General features: G+C 40.5%; 1 protein-coding gene across 1 annotated transcript in view; it reads right to left on the bottom strand.

The window, feature by feature from the left end:
* The window catches only part of ARIH1 (ariadne RBR E3 ubiquitin protein ligase 1), a 125,585-nt gene extending 111,222 nt beyond the window's left edge, over positions 1-14,363 (bottom strand). The window contains exon 1 of the mRNA XM_021694009.1: positions 13,683-14,363. Coding sequence (XP_021549684.1) covers positions 13,683-14,054 — 372 coding nt within the window. The 5' untranslated portion in view covers positions 14,055-14,363. The remainder of the gene's footprint in view (positions 1-13,682) is intronic.
* Between the last annotated feature and the right edge of the window lie 373 nt (positions 14,364-14,736).

The following is a 14,736-nucleotide window of genomic DNA, read 5'->3' as shown; positions in this document are numbered from 1 at the left end:
CTAACAGTTAATGGAATTAGGTGACAAACCTTTTAAGAATAAATGATTATTATGCTGGAGAAAACAGATGAAAAAGAAGTCACCAGAAAATGAGCACCTACAAAAAAGAACCAAATGGAAACTCTAGAATTAAAAAATATAATATTGGGGGGGCGCCTGGGTGGCTCAGTCTTTAAGCGTCTCCCTCCAGCTCAGGTCACGATACCAGGGTCCTGGGAATCGATCCCGACATCGGGCTCCCTGCTCAGCAGGAGGCCTGCTTCTCCCTCTCCCACTCCCTCTGCTTGTGTTCCTTCTCTCGCTGTGTCTCTCTCTGTCAAATAAATAAAATCTTAAAAATAAATAAAAAATACAATATTGGAAATTAAGAACTAATTAGATAGCAGATCAGACAAAGGAAAAGACAGAGTTAAAGACCCAGAAGATAAATCAATAGAAATCATCCGATCTGAAGCAGAAAAAAGAGAAGTAAGATATACAAAAGAGCACTGAACACATTTGGCAGTAACAAAAAGCTCTAGTACATGGGTAACTGGAGCCTCAGAAGGAAAGGGGATGAAGGCAGAGCTGAGAATTTCCAAAACTGATAAAAAGACATCACCCCCAGATTCAAAAGGATCTGAAAACCCAAAGAGAGATAAACACAAAGAAAACCACCAGACACAAAGTAAAAAATCTCACAAACACCCAGAGTAAAGACTTCATTAAGCTTCCTCCCACCACAAACAACAGAAGCCAGACAACAGCAGAATCTTTAAGGTACTGAAAGAAAATAACTACAACCTAAAATTATATACATAGCAAAATATTCTTCAAAAATGGAACTGAAATAAAAGTACATAAGAAATAGTTACTAAGAAATAGTTACTGTTCTGGGCACTGGGACTGCAGCAATGAATAAAACAAAGTCCTGCTCTCACACAGCTTTCATTCTAATGTAAGAAATGAAAATATAGACAAATTAACAAATGGAATATGTTGAGTGGTATCTCTACTAGCTCCTCCTTGAAAAAATTAAGCCTCCCATCCCATTTCCAACATCTTTCCCCTTCTATTCATATCTTATGATTCACATTTCCTAGATTTTATATAAGAACAGAGGCTAATATTTCTGTTAATACCCCCCCAGAGCATCTAACATAACTTATAAACAAAAAAAGTTTCTGATTAATCAGTAATAATTTATAATTTATAAACTATTGCTAATTTATACTAAATTCAAATAGTGTGGTTAGTCCTATCTCCTGTTTGCAAGCCTACATGACATTTTCTTAATGATTCAGAAATATTTCAGAGTATCAGAGCAGCAATTCTCAACCTGTTTGATCTCAGAACTCCCTTTTCACCTTAAAAATTAAGACACCAAAGAGCTTTGTTTATGTGAGTTATAACTATCAATATTTATGTTAGCTACTGATACAGAATTTTTAAATTAACTCATTAAGATAACAGTAAAAGATCCCATTATAGATTAATACAAAAAACACTTCAATGAAAATAAATTATATGTTCTAACACAAAAAATACGGTGAGAAGAGTGCACTATTTCACATGTTTCAAAGTCTCTTTAATACCTGGCTAAACAGAAAATAGCTGGATTCTCCTATCTGCTTCTGCAGTCTCTTGGATGTGTTGTTTCTTTTTTTTTTTTAAAGATTTTATTTATTTATTTGAGACAGAGAGAATGAGAGAGAGAGCACATGAGAGGGGGAAGGGTCAGAGGGAGAAGCAGGCTCCCTGCCGAGCAGGGAGCCCGATGCGGGACTCGATCCCGGGACTCCAGGATCATGACCGGAGCCGAAGGCAGTCGCTTAACCAACTGAGCCACCCAGGCGCCCCGGATGTGTTGTTTCTTTTAAAAAATTTTTTCTTTTTTAAATTTTAGAGAGAAAGCACGAGTGGGAGGGGCAGAGGAAGGGAGAGAGAATCCCAAGCAGACGCTGTCCTGAATGCTGAGCCCAAGGCAGGGCCGGATCTCATGATCCCAGAGTTCACAGTCTGAGCCAAAATCAAGAGTCAACTCACTGTACCACCCAGGCGCCCCTCTTCGATATGTTGTTTTATTTGAAGAATAAAGGAAATGTGGCTTCATAAAAATAAGTAGTTTGAAAAAAGAGGAGCACTTGGGGCTCCCAGCTGGTTCAGTGGACAGAACCTGCAACTCTTGATTTCGGGGTTTTAAGTTCCAGCCCCACACTGGGTGTAGAGATTACTTAAAAAAATTTTTTTTTAAAAAGAGGAGCACTTTCATTGGCTTTTTAGTTAATTATGGATATTCTTTTTGATATTACACCAAAATTCAAAAAGTGGTTGTTTCTTAAAGGTTGTTTGCAAGGTAGAATTTGAAACCATGTCAAAGAACTTTTCATACTCCTATATTAAAATCTGGTGGTCTATCTTGTACTCTGAATGGATCATTTACCAATGCATGATTGTGAAGTATCATAATTGGTCACTGGAAAATTGGTCATTTGGAAAATATTGGTTAAGTTAAACTGATCTACCAAATATTGATGTATTTTATTACACAATATTTCATCAGAATTTTTAAATATTAGGAAGCAGTCTCACAGTGGCAAATAGAAGTTTTCCAAAATTCTAATTTTCACTTAAAAACTTTAAAAAATGTTATCATTAGCAATACACTGTAAGCAGGTTTCCTTGAAATAACAGGTGTATTTCATTCATTTGGAGAAACATTCACCATATGTTTGCCATTTGTCTAAAAAACCAGTCATTCTTTCAAGAAAATATGGTGTTCCATCAAACAAGTGGCTTGTTCCACCCACAAATCAAACTGCACAGATGTTTATCTTCTAGACAACCTCTGTAACTTTAGTATGCCCAAGTGCTTCATGCTTATCTCCACCTAAGCCTATTTTGCCACCAAAGCTATGAAAAAGATGTGTACTTAAGTGATAAGATATAATAAAACTAGTAACTTTTAGTACTTCATCCAGAACAAGTGAAAATGGTATTTTTTACTGTGTAGAGATGAAGAATACAATGACTACTTGTATAGTTGAGTGCCACTGATTTGATTTGTGCTAGGATTCCCATGGTTTTACCTACCCACTGCTTTCTGCACCATCAGAACAAAGGTCAGCACATTAAAAAAGGCAGAAGTCTTAGTATTATCATACAGTAGTTTTGCTTTCATGGACCATACTTTGAGAACCACAGCATTAGTGACTCAACTGGTTTTAAATCACTGTCAGTTCATATAAAGTGCCAGGGAACTGCATGCAAACAAAAAACTTTTTAAGACTGTCACTACATATTCAGAGCGCTTAAAAAGCTTGTCTCTTGGAATTTAAATACTTTCTTCTTGCTTCTTACGCTATCACTGTGGCACTACCTACAAATCATAAAATAACTTATTAGCAACAGAAGAAAATCTTACCTGGCTCCCTTTGGTTTATGATAAGGAAACTAAGGGAGCAAGCATTTACTAGCAAGGACAAACTTCAAGTATTTACTGAGTTTCTACTATGGCAAAGACTGTTAGTATGCCATATGCTATGGATGCAAAAGATTCAGCTCTCATACTCAAAACCCTCACATCTAGCTAGCTGGAGACACTTAGGTATTGGGATGGCTATACTACACAACCTCATGCAGGTTATACCAATATCCACATGAAGTGCCATGCAAACAAAGATAAGGAAGCACCAGAAAGGTAGAGAAGAGGGACCTGGCAAGAGATACGGTAATATCTGAGCAGGGTCTGAAGAGAAGTACATCAGGCAGTTGAGAGGAGAAAGAATATCACAAGAGGGAGGAGCATGGGCAAATTTAAGAAAACACAAATGTGTTTTGTATATTAGGAAATTATAACCCCAACACAAAGCAATAAAAAGAAATTATAAGTGGTGCAGTTGGGGGAGATGGGAGAATCAGAAAAGCAGCAGCTGACACTGAAAAAAAAAAAATCAGCTGACACCAAGATAAGGAAGCCATGAATGCCATATAAAGGAATCTGGACTAGACTTATAATAGTAAGGGGGAGGGGGAGGGGTGGACAATGAAATTTTTTTTAGCAGGAAAATGACTACTACATTTGTATTTGGTAGTATGACACAAACTGGAAGCCTGGAGACAATGAGGCAAAATAAAAAGAGGCCTTAGATTAGGATTAGTTAGTAAAAAGAAAAGGAATAACAAATTTCAAAGGTAACTTGATCAGGGCTAACTGGATACGGGAAATGCAGGGGGGAAAAAATTAAGGATGACTCTCAAATTCCAAGAACAATTAACTGGGAAGTTAGTCAAAGAAAGAAGAGCCTTGAGGAGACAATGCAGTAAATTTGGGTTTCAAATGGGTTTCAGAGAAATACCTGTCCAAAATGTCACACTTTACAGATTTTGACTTGTAAATACTTGCTAAGAATCAAAAAATACTTCTCAGTCTCTAGCTTATACTTAATCCCTTAAAAAATGTACAACTGTCATTAGAGAAAGGATATATTACCAAGTAATTGGAGTCTGTTAATATTTGAATTAGAAGTATGACAGTTTCAAAGGAGATTGCAAAGTAAGCCTGGGGAGAAGTGTCTGGGATTATAGCTATTCTTAGCTTTGTCTAAACAAATGTCTTAGTAATAAGGAAATGTTACCTAATACTTCATTATCTGCTGTACTTTTTGCAAAATGTATTAAGTGTCAGGTCACTTCTGACACTTCTTTAAATGGAACATAGCAAAAATTAAAAATGTTATTGAATGATGTTTACATTAAGAAAAAAATCACCTGGGGGGTGCCTGGGTGGCTCAGTCAGTTAAGAGTGTGCCTTCGGCTCAGGTCATGGTCCTGGAGTCCTGGGATCAAGCCCACATCAGGCTCCCTGCTCAGCGGGGAGTCCACTTCTCCCTCTGCCCTCCACCCCACCCCCTTGTGATCTCTCTAATAAATAAATAAAATCTTTAAAAAAAAAAGAAAAAAAAAACACATGGAAAAACTTCCAGTACAATATTTGGATTTCTCAATCAAATCCTCACAACCTTTTGACCTTAATACTAGCATTCTCATTTTTAAAAATAAAAAAAAGGGAGGAAATGCTTGCTCCCTTAGTTTCCTTATCATTTTTAAAAATGAAAAAAAAAAAAAGAGAGCTCTGAAAAGTTAATCGCCAGAGCAGCTGCTACTTCAGTAAGAGCTTTTTTTTTTTAAGATTTTATTTATTTATTTATTTGACAGAGAGAGAGAGAGAGAGAGACAGCGAGAGAGGGAACACAAGCAGGGGGAGTGGGAGAGAAGCAGGCTTTCTGCTGGGCAGGGAGCCCTACAAGGGGCCTGATCCCAGGACGCTGGGATCATGACCTGAGCCGAAGGCAGACGCTTAACGACTGAGCCACCCAGGCGCCCCCAGTTAAGAGCTTCTTAAACTGCCTTCTGAGATACAAACTACCCATCAGTTTAACTCAAATACCAAATGGGCATTTACTATTCACCAAGATACATCAAGAAATGGACATTATTCAAGATAAAGCCAGATGACCCCAATCACTGATTAAATGAAAATTTAGGAATAAAGCAAAACTTTAGATTCTTACATATGATTGTAGAAATCCAATGACTCTATAAAATGTGCCATTCTTTTAGAATTGAAGACCCAACAATGGCCCACATTTAATTCACTTGGGCAGTTCTGTTTTGCTCTGTTTTAAATATATTAGGTTTTTTTTTTTTAAACTGGGGGGAAAAAAGGACAAAAACTGCCACTACTATCTCCACAGGCCCCAAAGGATACAGCCAAGCCAGGTTAGAAGCCTCTGGTTATAGATCATCCTCTCACAAGTGATCATCAAATGTCGGTCCAAATAAATTCTTTTATATTTATCCCATCATTTAATAGGAATAATTAAGCTATTTAACAAAAATACATAGTAATAGTATGATAACATACAAAGGATGACCTGTATATTGTTGAGGTCTTAGCCAAGTTACGGCCTGTGATACTATGCCTATTAAGAGAAAGTGTCTAATAGAAAATAGAAAAGCAGGCAATAATCATTTTATCAAAAATATGAGTTCGTTGTTGTACTAAGGAGGGTCTGATTAACTTCAGGAAGAAAAGCTTCCAAAACAATAATTATGTTAAAAAACAAACAACTTTATCCAAAGGATGACCCTAGGAACAATGGGTGAAAGTTACAATAGCAGATTTTAATTACATTAAAAAAAAATCAAGAGTTAAATTTGAAATGAGCTACATCACAAAATAGTTCACTGTCATTTATTTGTAGTTAAGCAGAGATTGGAATGTTACTGAGAAGATTCTTAGAGACAATGAACAAGAACAGGGGCTCTCAACCCTGGGTATGCATTAAAATAATCCAGGGAAAATTTTTTTTTAATGAAAATGCCTGGTCCAAACTCCCAGAGACCCACTGCTTAGTCTGGTGTGGGGCCTGAGTGCCTGCATTTAAAAAAAATCTCAGGGAAAGAAATCTGAATAAGACTGAATCAATGTCAATATACTGGTTGTGACATTATGCAATAGTTTTGCAAGATGGTATCATTGCAGAAAAATCAGCAAAGGGTATGTGGGATCGCTATGCTATACATTATTTCTTGCAACTGCAATTTAAAGTGTGAAAAAATCCTCAGGTGATTCCACTACGTAGCTAAAGTTAAAAAAAAAAATTAGTGGACTGAAGAAAAACTCCTGCCAATTCTAAGAGGCTGCAAATTATTCTTTTAATCTTAGCCATTGAAAAGTAATTAGGAATACTTATCATTTAAAGTTATAATGCTCTGCAAAGCCAAATACAAATAATTCATAGTTAATCCAACATAAAAAATCCAAACTACTCTGCCTCTTATTTGTATATGTTAAATGGATAGATAAGCATTATACAATGGTTGTCATTCACCTCTTGATGAAGCCAAATGATATATATATGATGGTAGAACCTCTAAAATGGCCCCAAGGATCCCCTCATCTCTTGGTCTTCACATTTGTGTAACCTCCTCCTCTTGAGTGTGTGGATACAGGTAATCATAACAAGTAGAACAGGACAAAGTGATGGGACGTCAATTGAGATGAAATTTTTATAAAGACTGGCTTCTATCTTAGGGGCTCTCGGACTCCTCATTCTAAGGGAAAGAAACTGTTATAAGCCACTTTCTGGAGAAGCCCACATGGCAAGGAACTTCTGTCTCTGGCCAACAACCAGCCAGTGAAAATCTGAGGCCTGACAATAGATGGGGATCCTCCCTTCCTCAAGCCTTGAGAACTGTAATTTAGCTGATACCCTGGTTGCAGCCTTAACAGAGTTAACAAGAGACCTTGAGCCAGAGGCACCTAGCTCAGCTGCACCCAGAAACATGACCCATAGAAACTGTAAGATAGTAAGTGTTGTTTTTAAGCCACCAAGTTTTGGGGAAATGCAGGGTTAAAGATAACTAATACATATAGCTACCAAAGGTCAAACTCAAAATAAAGGAATCTAATCTGATGGCTTCTGCCTACCTTTCTTCAGAGTATCAAACCTCCCAGCTTCTGCAACATTATCACTCACAATTTACAAACTCTGTCACCATTATCCAGTCACCTTCCTTGTTCTCCCTTCATTCAATTTCTTAAAATGGCTTTCTATCCCTCTTTCCTATCTATCCAAATCCTAGCCATCTTCCAGATAACACCCACAGATTTCTCATTCATAAATACCTACTCCTATCCACGTAGCACTTGATGAAACAACTTTCTGACCTAATACAGCTTTGAGGGTCTAAATTCAAAGAGATCATCAACTCCTTGAGAATGTCTTCTCATATTCTCTTCACTATTTAGTACAGTACTGTGGGAGCATTTACAGTACCCAAAACCTTGTATTTTTTCCAATATATTAAGTAAAGAAACTCAAATATTTTTGTTTCAAAAAAAAAAAAGAAGGAAGTGGAAGGAAAACCAAGTGCTCCAACCTAGAATGTAAGATGCCACTAGTTTGGTTTGCATGTTTGAAATAACTGAGTAAAGACCACTTTATCTGAAAGATAGCAGTAATGACAAATCCCCCCCAATTCTATTAGCTCAGCAAGTGCTGTCCAAGCTCTTGAAATTTTCCTTTTATTAGTTCTTAAACAACTTGCTTTCCACCATTAACCCACCTGTTTTAATTTATCACTAGTGATAACACACGAAAAAACAGTTAAATTTCAACTAGATCAGTGGTTCTCAAACTTGAGCTTGCATCAGCATCACCTGGAATGCTCATTTAAACAGACTGCCGGACCCCACCCCCAGAGTTTGATTCACAGGACTACTGCCATAAGCGATTTAACAAGAATTAATATAATTTGAAATTTACGGCTCAAGTAAGTTCAAGGAGATCAGGTGGGAAAAGAAGTTCAAGAGGAATAAATCATCCCGAACACTTTTAACAGCTTCAAGATACACAACTCTCTCCCCTTCCTCTCACTCTTCCACCCCCTACCCAAATAAGTTAACCAATTTGAGTTCATCTTGATTTGCACACTTGAATTCATTTCTTGGAAACAATGAGCATCTCCAATTAACTAAGGTTTTATTTTTTTTTTTTAAAGATTTTATTTATTTATTTGACAGAGAGAGACACAGCGAGAGAGGGAACACAAGCAGGGGGAGTGGGAGAGGGAGAAGCAGGCTCCCCGCAGAGCAGGGAGCCCGATGCGGGACTCGATCCCAGGACCCTGGGATCATGACCTGAGCTGAAGGCAGTCGCTTAACCAACTGAGCCACCCAGGTGCCCCTTAACTAAGGTTTTAAAAGGATGTTAGATAAACAAAACATCAATGTAAAAAAAAAAGGCCAATCTAGTAGTTCAACTCTCTTAACTGCTTTCCAGATTAAAAAAATAAAAACAGGGCGCCTGGGTGGCTCAGTTGGTTAAGCGGCTGCCTTCGGCTCAGGTCATGATCCTGGAGTACCGGGATCGAGTCCCGCATCGGGCTCCCTGCTCAGCAGGGAGTCTGCTTCTCCCTCTGACCCTCCCCCCTCTCATGTGCTCTCTCTCATTCTCTCTGTCTCAAATAAATAAATAAAATCTTTAAAAAAAAAATTTAAAAAAAAAAACTGAAGGTTCTGAGATATAAACAAAACTTGCCATTTGGAGGAAAAGCCAGGGCTAGAACTGACTCTGAGCCAATATGCTGGTATATACTGCCTCTCAATTTATGCTTGAAACCTCACTTCAGAAGTTCTTTAAGTCTTTTTTTTTTAAATGTTTTATCTATTTATTCATGAGAGTGAGAGAGAGAGGCAGACGCAGAGGGAGAAGCAGGGTCCCCGCCCAGCAGGAAGCCCAATGCGGGACTCGATCCCAGGACCCTGGGATCATGACCTGAGCCGAAGGGAGATGCTCAACCATCTGAGCCACCCAGGCACCCCTTAAATCTTTTAATTAAATAAATAGGTGAAATAAAATTAAGAACTTCAACAGCCACCAGAAAACTTCCCCTGTAAGAATGAGGTATCTGTTGTCTTTAAAACAGGTTATTTAGCATAATAAATCTTAAAATAGCAAGACACCCACCCACTTCTTTATACCTCCTCTGTGACCACTCACATCCATCAGCCCATGCTCCTCTTCTGCAGCACATCCTTTAAAAGTGGTATTCCCGGTGTACCTGGGTGGCTCAGTAGGTTAAGCATCTGCCGTCAGCTCAGGTCATGATCTCAGGGTCCTGGTATCGAGCCCCGCATCAGGCTTCCTGCTTAGCCTGGAGCCTGCTTCTCCCTCTCCCTCTGCAGCTTCCCCTGCTTGTGCTCACTCTCTCTCTCAAATAAATAAATAAAATCTTAAAAAAAATAAAATAAAGTGGTATTCCTAGGGATTCCTGCCCTTCTCACTCTACTCATTCTCCCTGAGTCAAAATCATGACAGTAGATGAACTATGACTATTCCAGTGGTTGAGAACTATCATTGGAGTGGCTAAAAATATATAAAAGCTCAGGCTCCAACTCAGACTTAACTAATGAACAACAATCTCTGGGAATGAAGCCCAAGGACCTCTATGTTCCCCACCTTTATATGCTCCTTAGGCAAGAACCATGCCCTATAATCTACTTAACACAGTGACTGGCATACATACACAAGCACAACCAAGATTTGCTGAATAATGTTGTGGAAACACAAAATAGCAAGTTTAAATGCCCCTTAACTGCAGAATTGTGTGGTGTTTAATAAATTACCGAGCTACTAAAGCAATTACATTAGAAAACCACTGTTTAATAATACTAGTTAAGTACATACAGTTGGGTAAGTGAAGGGCTTTTAGTACTTCTCTAACATTGGTATAGGTTAAAGAAAACCCCTGATCTTTTCTTGAAAGTTCACAAGATAATCTAGGCAGCCATAAGGATTTAAATATAACAAAGCCAAATTAAACAAACTGTAACAAGAGCATTACAGAAAGCTAGAAAACCAAGAGTCTTCTAAAACAAAAAGTGTTTACTCATTTGAAAGCTAAAATTAACCTGCAGATATCTACAAATTACAATATTAATCTACTGTTGCCCAGAACTAATCTCCCCAAAGTAGTAATCAAATTCCCAAGGAAAAATTAATCTGGCAATCTTTTCACATTTCAATCTTTTTCTCCTGCAAATTTATTTTCAAATTCACTAATAACATACCTGATTTCATACTGAAAAGCAGCACTGGAAGCAGGGGATTTAAATTTTTTAGAATTAACAATAAGCTCTCTAATGTGAAGTAAAACAAGGGTTTTTAACTTGATAAACTTAAAACTTATTGCCACACTAAACAAACATTAATTTTTTTAATTGAAAAACCTAGACAGGGGCGCCTGGGTGGCTCAGTCGAGAAGCGTCTCCTTTTGGCTCAGGTCATGATCCCAGGATCCTGGGATCGAACCCGGAGTTGGGCTCCCTGCTCAGCAGCAAGCCTGCTTCTCCCTCTCCCACTCCCCCTGCTTGTGTTCCCTCTCTGGCTGTCTCTCTCTGTCAAATAAATAAATAAAATCTTAAAAAAAAAGAAAAGAAAAAGAAAAAACTAGACAACTGGTATTTAAAACCTCAATGAATGTAAAAAGGTTTATAAATCAATAAAAGATAAAAATCCCAAAAAGGGAGCAAAATGAGCAAAAGCAAAGGGCAATTTACAAAAGAAATAACAATGTCCAAGAAACATGTTAAAAGTTCAACTTCATCTTTTTTTTTTTTTAAAGAAGCAAATTTTTAAAATGACTATTTTATCCTAATCAAGCACTGACTGGTGGGGGGAAAACTAATAACCTTTCTGAAAGCAACGTGGTAGGCAGTATGTATCAAATGCCTTGAAAATAAGCACACCATTTGACTCAGCAATTCAATTTATCCTAAGAAAACAAAACATTCAAAGATTTACCTATGAGGATATCCCCAGTGAAGTTAATAAAAGCCAGAAACCAGAAAATAAAAAGGCCAATAATAATGGACTGATTAAATAAATTAGTTTAGATTTATAATCAGATATAACACTGGAAATGGAAAGAGTTATTAACAAGAGAAAGTTGTTGAGATTCCTTCTGTTTTTGTAACCTTTTTTCTACTGAAAACAGAATACAAAGTATGATCCTGTATGATTTTATAGTATGGTTTTCCTTGCCTAGTTTTTTCTTAGAGTGTGCATGTATGACCAGTTTAACTTTTTAAGTTTAAATCTACTAACATAAAAAACCCTACCATAACCAAAGCCTAGTTTAGATCTAGGAAGCACTCCATTTGGAGAAAAGATGACCTGGGATAAATCCTATTCTTTGATTTACTGGTAGTTCGAAACAGAAACTTAACAAGGAATTGATATTTATATATTCAGGAATTCCATTTAAGAGCATCCTTAACATGACAGTTTTCACAAATCAGGCATGGACACCTAAAAAAAAAAAAAAAAAAAAAAACCCTAGTATTTTGTGGTCCTTATTAGCTCAGTTCATCTGTGTTTATTCTCTCTCCTCTAAACTAACAAAGAAAGAATGATGTCATATGCATTAGCTACATTCCTGTTCCAGAAGTGACATAAAGAACTTGTAAGGTTTGGCCTCAGTGCTTAAGACACACCTAAGAGCTGAGAAAGTTGGATGAGATTTACTACATGAAAACAAAGAAGTTAAAGAATATCCACTATCCATGAATTTTTAAAAACCTAATTAACATGTCAATAAACTAGGTAAGTTTGAAAACATCGGATTTTATATACTGTAGTGGTAAATAAACGAAAAGAGAATTCAAGGTTTTACTCTAAATTCTTTTAATAAAGTTTCCTCAAAAAAATAAAAAAGTCTCCACTTAGTGGCCTAAGAACTGTCATATTTTTAGAATCAGAAAAAGAGCAATAAAACTTATCTTCCTTCTATATCCCTTCAATTTCCTCCTTAGATTGCAGTATCCCTATGAAAGTTTGAGATGTCCACTGTTTAGTAGTACCACTATATATCACAGATACTTTTTTACTATTATTCAAAACAGGGTCTCCAAATGAGCCAAAATAGAGGGCTCAAGTGGAAGTGTTGCTTACTAGACAATATTGTAAAAATCTGTTAATCATGGAAACTGAACAAGTAGGCAGTGACATACTACTGCCAATTTCCCAGTGAATATTAGCCAATTAATTTTAAGGTAGGAAAAAAAAGTAATGACTGACATACAAGAAGGAATAGTAACTTGCTCCTGTATACAGTTTCTTCATATATAACTAGTGTTTTCTAAAAGTTGCCCTGAATCAAGACTTCATTTTTATTCTTGAATCATATCCCTCACCCATCATAGCTGTTTTTTCCCCCAAACAAATGTAAAGTTTGGAATTCCTAAAGCTAAAAATGCAAAATCTGACCCACGCGGTTAAATGAGTTGTGGTTATCAACTTAAACCAAGCCTAACTCACCAAGAAATAAAAATTATCAGAGAAAATTAGTCCAGAAGCAGAAAGCCCTTCCTTCCTAACTCACAATAGAGTCTTGTCTAATAATAGTAACACTGCATTTTGTTGTTTTAGCTGCAAGGCTGGGTATGCAATCTACAGTAACTATTTCAACAGCTTCAAGTAAGTCATAGGCTACCAATGAAAAAGTAGCATTAGGTCTCAAACAAACAGCAAAGACATAAAAAGATGAGAGCAGAAACCTCACCATCGGAAAAGAAGGCCCATCAGCACCTCTTCCGAGAAACAGTTCCCTTCCCCCACCCTTAAGTAGGCATTTAAGACTGCCAAGCAGATCCATTTCTTTATTAACTGGTGCCCACTTGGGGCAACCGTACACCAAGCTGCTCTTAGGCCTACTCCAACCCCTTCCAAAAGTGCTCAAGCAAGACTGAAGGCCGGGATAACCCTCTCTGGGGCAGCGTTCTTCCTGCTCTTCTCCACCCGCCCCCCCTCCGCCCCGCCCCTGTAGGCGCTCCTCCGGCCAGAAGGACACCGGGCCCAGGGACGGGCAGGAATGGCCCGCAAGAGAAGTCTTAGGCGGCCGGAGGCCTCCGCCATAGCAGGACCTGGAAAGCACCGCCCCCAGCGCACCTCCCCACACCCGGCTAACCGGTGAATGTCTGCTTTCAACACCCCCTATCCCCAGCAGAGGCAGCGGAGGAGACAGGGCCCGGAGGCACCGGGCTGGGCTGCGCACCAGGCCGGGGCCTGCCCCTCGGGCCGCCGAATCTGCTCCCCTGTCCGGCCAGGTCAAGCCAGCACGGCGGCCACCCTCACCTGGATGACCTCGTTGACCTCCCGGATACATTCCACCATGTGTTGCAGAATCTGCTCGGCCGTGAGCACCTCGTAGCGGTAATCCTCCTCCTGCTCGTGCCCTGGCCCGCCGCCGCCGCCGCCGCCGCCGCCGCCGCCACCGCCGGGCCCCAGAGCGCTGCCGCCGCCACCGCCCGTCTCCCCGCACAGCAGTCCGTCCCGCTCCCCGCCGACGCCCAGCCCGGGCTCCACCAGCTCCACCTCGCCCAGATCCAGGTTATCATCGTCCGGCTCATCGTCGTCCTCGTCTTCCTCCTCCTCGGCGCCGCTGTCCTCTTCGCTGCACTCTTCGTCCTCGTCGAACTCGTAGTTGTAGCCCTCGTCCGAGTCCATGGCGCGAGACGCGAGGGCCCGGCGGACGCTGGCCCTGAGGCGGGGAGAGGGCGGGGACGCCGAGGCCCCAGCTCTCGCTCCGGCTCCGGCTGATGTCCGGACGCAGGCCTGGCTCCGGCCCCGCGGGCCGCGGCTCCTCCCCGGGCGCGGCGGTTGGCGGTTGGCGGCTGGCGGCGGCGGGGAGGGCGCGGAGGAGGGAGGGAGGGAGCGAGGGGGCCGCTTGCCGCCCGCCTCAGTCAGACGCGGCTCCGCTCCGGCCTCCGAGAGAAAACAGTCCCCAGCGCCACCTCCACGGCCGCTGCTACCGCTACTGAGCCAACAAAGGGGCGTGCGTCACCGCGTCGCGCTGCGTCGTCGCGTCACTCCTCTTGGCGTCACGGCGCCCCGCCCCGCCGCCCCTGCGTGGAGAGCGGGGAGACCCCACGGCCCGGCCTGGCGCTGGGAGCGCGGCACCCCGGGAATCGCCTTCTCGGTTCCGGCTGCGGTGGCTCTGTGGACCGACACCAGTGAATCTTGTTCCTGAGAAGGGTGCGGCTTCCTCGTCACCGAGAGAAAGGCCCCTGGACCCGGTGGTGGTTTTTGCCGCAGGCCATAGGAATGCAGCCCCCCTCACTGAATCCAGCGAAGGTGGCTTTCCCACCGGGCGGTAGAGACACTTCCCGCCCGCCCTGGAGTAATTCGG

This window comes from Neomonachus schauinslandi, chromosome 9 (assembly GCF_002201575.2).
Source record: "Neomonachus schauinslandi chromosome 9, ASM220157v2, whole genome shotgun sequence".
Taxonomy (NCBI): Eukaryota; Metazoa; Chordata; class Mammalia; order Carnivora; family Phocidae; genus Neomonachus; species Neomonachus schauinslandi.
This window is presented reverse-complemented; position numbering and strand designations above follow the sequence as displayed.